This window comes from Notothenia coriiceps, unplaced genomic scaffold (genome assembly GCF_000735185.1).
Source record: "Notothenia coriiceps isolate Sejong01 unplaced genomic scaffold, NC01 NC01_scaffold00000120, whole genome shotgun sequence".
NCBI classification, from domain to species: Eukaryota; Metazoa; Chordata; class Actinopteri; order Perciformes; family Nototheniidae; genus Notothenia; species Notothenia coriiceps.
The window spans coordinates 230,046-231,956 of record NW_011332821.1 but is presented as its reverse complement, the minus strand read 5'-3'; the positions used below and the strand labels follow the sequence as shown (position 1 = coordinate 231,956).

The 1,911-nt window shown below is 46.3% G+C and overlaps 1 protein-coding gene across 1 annotated transcript in view; it reads right to left on the bottom strand.

Annotated features, from left to right (window-relative positions):
* Positions 1–556: 556 nt before the first annotated feature.
* The window catches only part of dtnbb (dystrobrevin, beta b), a 32,669-nt gene continuing 31,314 nt past the window's right edge, over positions 557–1,911 (bottom strand). Inside the window, exons 17-18 of the mRNA XM_010769353.1 lie at positions 597–756; positions 557–564 (exon numbers count right to left, since the gene is read on the bottom strand). Of these exons, the coding sequence (XP_010767655.1) occupies positions 557–564; positions 597–756 (168 nt within the window). The remainder of the gene's footprint in view (positions 565–596; positions 757–1,911) is intronic.

The window sequence follows — 1,911 nt, the reverse complement described above, 5'->3', positions numbered from 1 at the left end:
GTTTATTTCAGGATGGGCTAAGCGTGTGGAGTACACCCCCGGCTCCGGCAGCATCCCGCTGTTTCCCAGCCTGCACCTGGAGACCTGCGAGGAAACAGTGTGGAACATCCAGGCCACCGTAGAGCTGCAGACGGGACACATCGGGAAGGGCTGCGACAGAGACAGCTACTCCGACAGATCCGTGAGGCGCCTGTGTGGTGAGACCTGCTTTCACAAAGAATGAAATGCCTTGTTGTCAAATGTCCAATAGATACAGTGAAGGTTTGGCTATCACCACTACGGGTTTTGCACTACTAAATACTGTTAATATTTACATTAATGATGTGACCATCTATGTTTCCTGTAGTTATTGAATTGCTCTTTTTACTGCACTGTTAGTGTAACGTTTTATTATTATTGTGCTTCTGTGTTTATTGTATTTTTGTAACTCTGGCACAACAATTTCCTTCGGGATGAACACAGCCCTATTTTATCTTATCTTATTGATATACATAAGTTGCAAACAGATGTTATGGATGTTCTTTCAAAAGTTCAGGTATATAATATGACGGTTTGGTCAGTTTCCTGAAAGTTAAGTCTAGTTGGTGCCCACTCACCATGAGCGAAGGCCTCGAGCACGTCGCCCCCCACCCCGGCCAGGCAGTCCTGTGGGGTGTGGGTGGGGGTGGACCCAGCCGAGGTGGAGCGAATGGGCATCGGCATGGAGCAGCCCGCCCCGTGGCTGGGGGAGGAGTGAGGGGAGCCTCCGGACTGCGACTGCAACATACAAACACCGTGATAGTTACAGTATCGCCATAAACACAATGTAACCTTTAGAATGTCGTCATCGTAGCTGTACTGTTATGTAAAAGCTGGACATTTGGGGAAATAGGGTTATTTTCTTCCATGCCGAGTGTTGGATGAAAAGATTGATACCACTCTTGTAAAACCACCTCTTCTGTTTTTCTACTGATTAAACAACGAAATGTAACTTGATAATGTGTTTTCACTCGCATTTACCATACATACATGAATATGGTCTGTCTCAGCTGGGTATCATGTTTCCTAAAATGTCCTACTATTTCTGTAAAACTTAAATCAGGTAATCCCATATTAAAGGGCCCATGTCATGCTTTTCCGGATATTACCCGTCCCCTTGTGTGTTATGTATCTTTTTATGCATGTAAACGGTCTGCAGAGTCACAAACCCTCAAAGTACACCCTGTAGGGAGTAAAACTCTAACACAGAAAAGACCTGTCTATGCTGCCCCAGAACGCCTCGTTGGAGATTTCTATTTTAAAAAAAATGTTCTTCCTGGTTTTGGATTGGTCCACTTCCTCACACACACTCACTCAGCCTTATCTTTTCTCAGCGGATTTCTCAGCCTGAGAGTTTGTGTGTGTGCTCACGCTGAGTTCAGGCTGAGTTTTGCGGTGTCTCGCAGACCCCACGCAGCAACCAGGAAACGACCCCAGTAATCCAGCTCACACTGTCCGCAGCAGCGAGCCGCGCAACGTCCCGCCAACACGGCACCCAAACCCCACGGCACCCAGACCCCACGCAGCATTCTCATCTGTTTGTCCTTACTGGTGTCATTTTCTGGTTGCTAACAAACGCCATTGTAACACATAATCACCGATGTTCCGCTGTAACGGTGGTGGACCAATCAGAGCACACTGGGCTCACAGGGAGGGGGGGGGGGCAGGAGCTCCAACAAGCCGTTTAGGACAGAGAGTGAATACACATACTGTACAGAGATGCTGAATGAGAAACCAATGTGATTTTGGAACAGTGAACAATGTAAATCTATTCTAGTAGACCTCAACAATGGAATTATGATCAGTAGAAATGGCCATGACATGGGACCCTTAAGAAGTTTATTTTTTTCAAAGCCAATCCTCCTGTATTACAGATCGCTTAGAATCTAATAA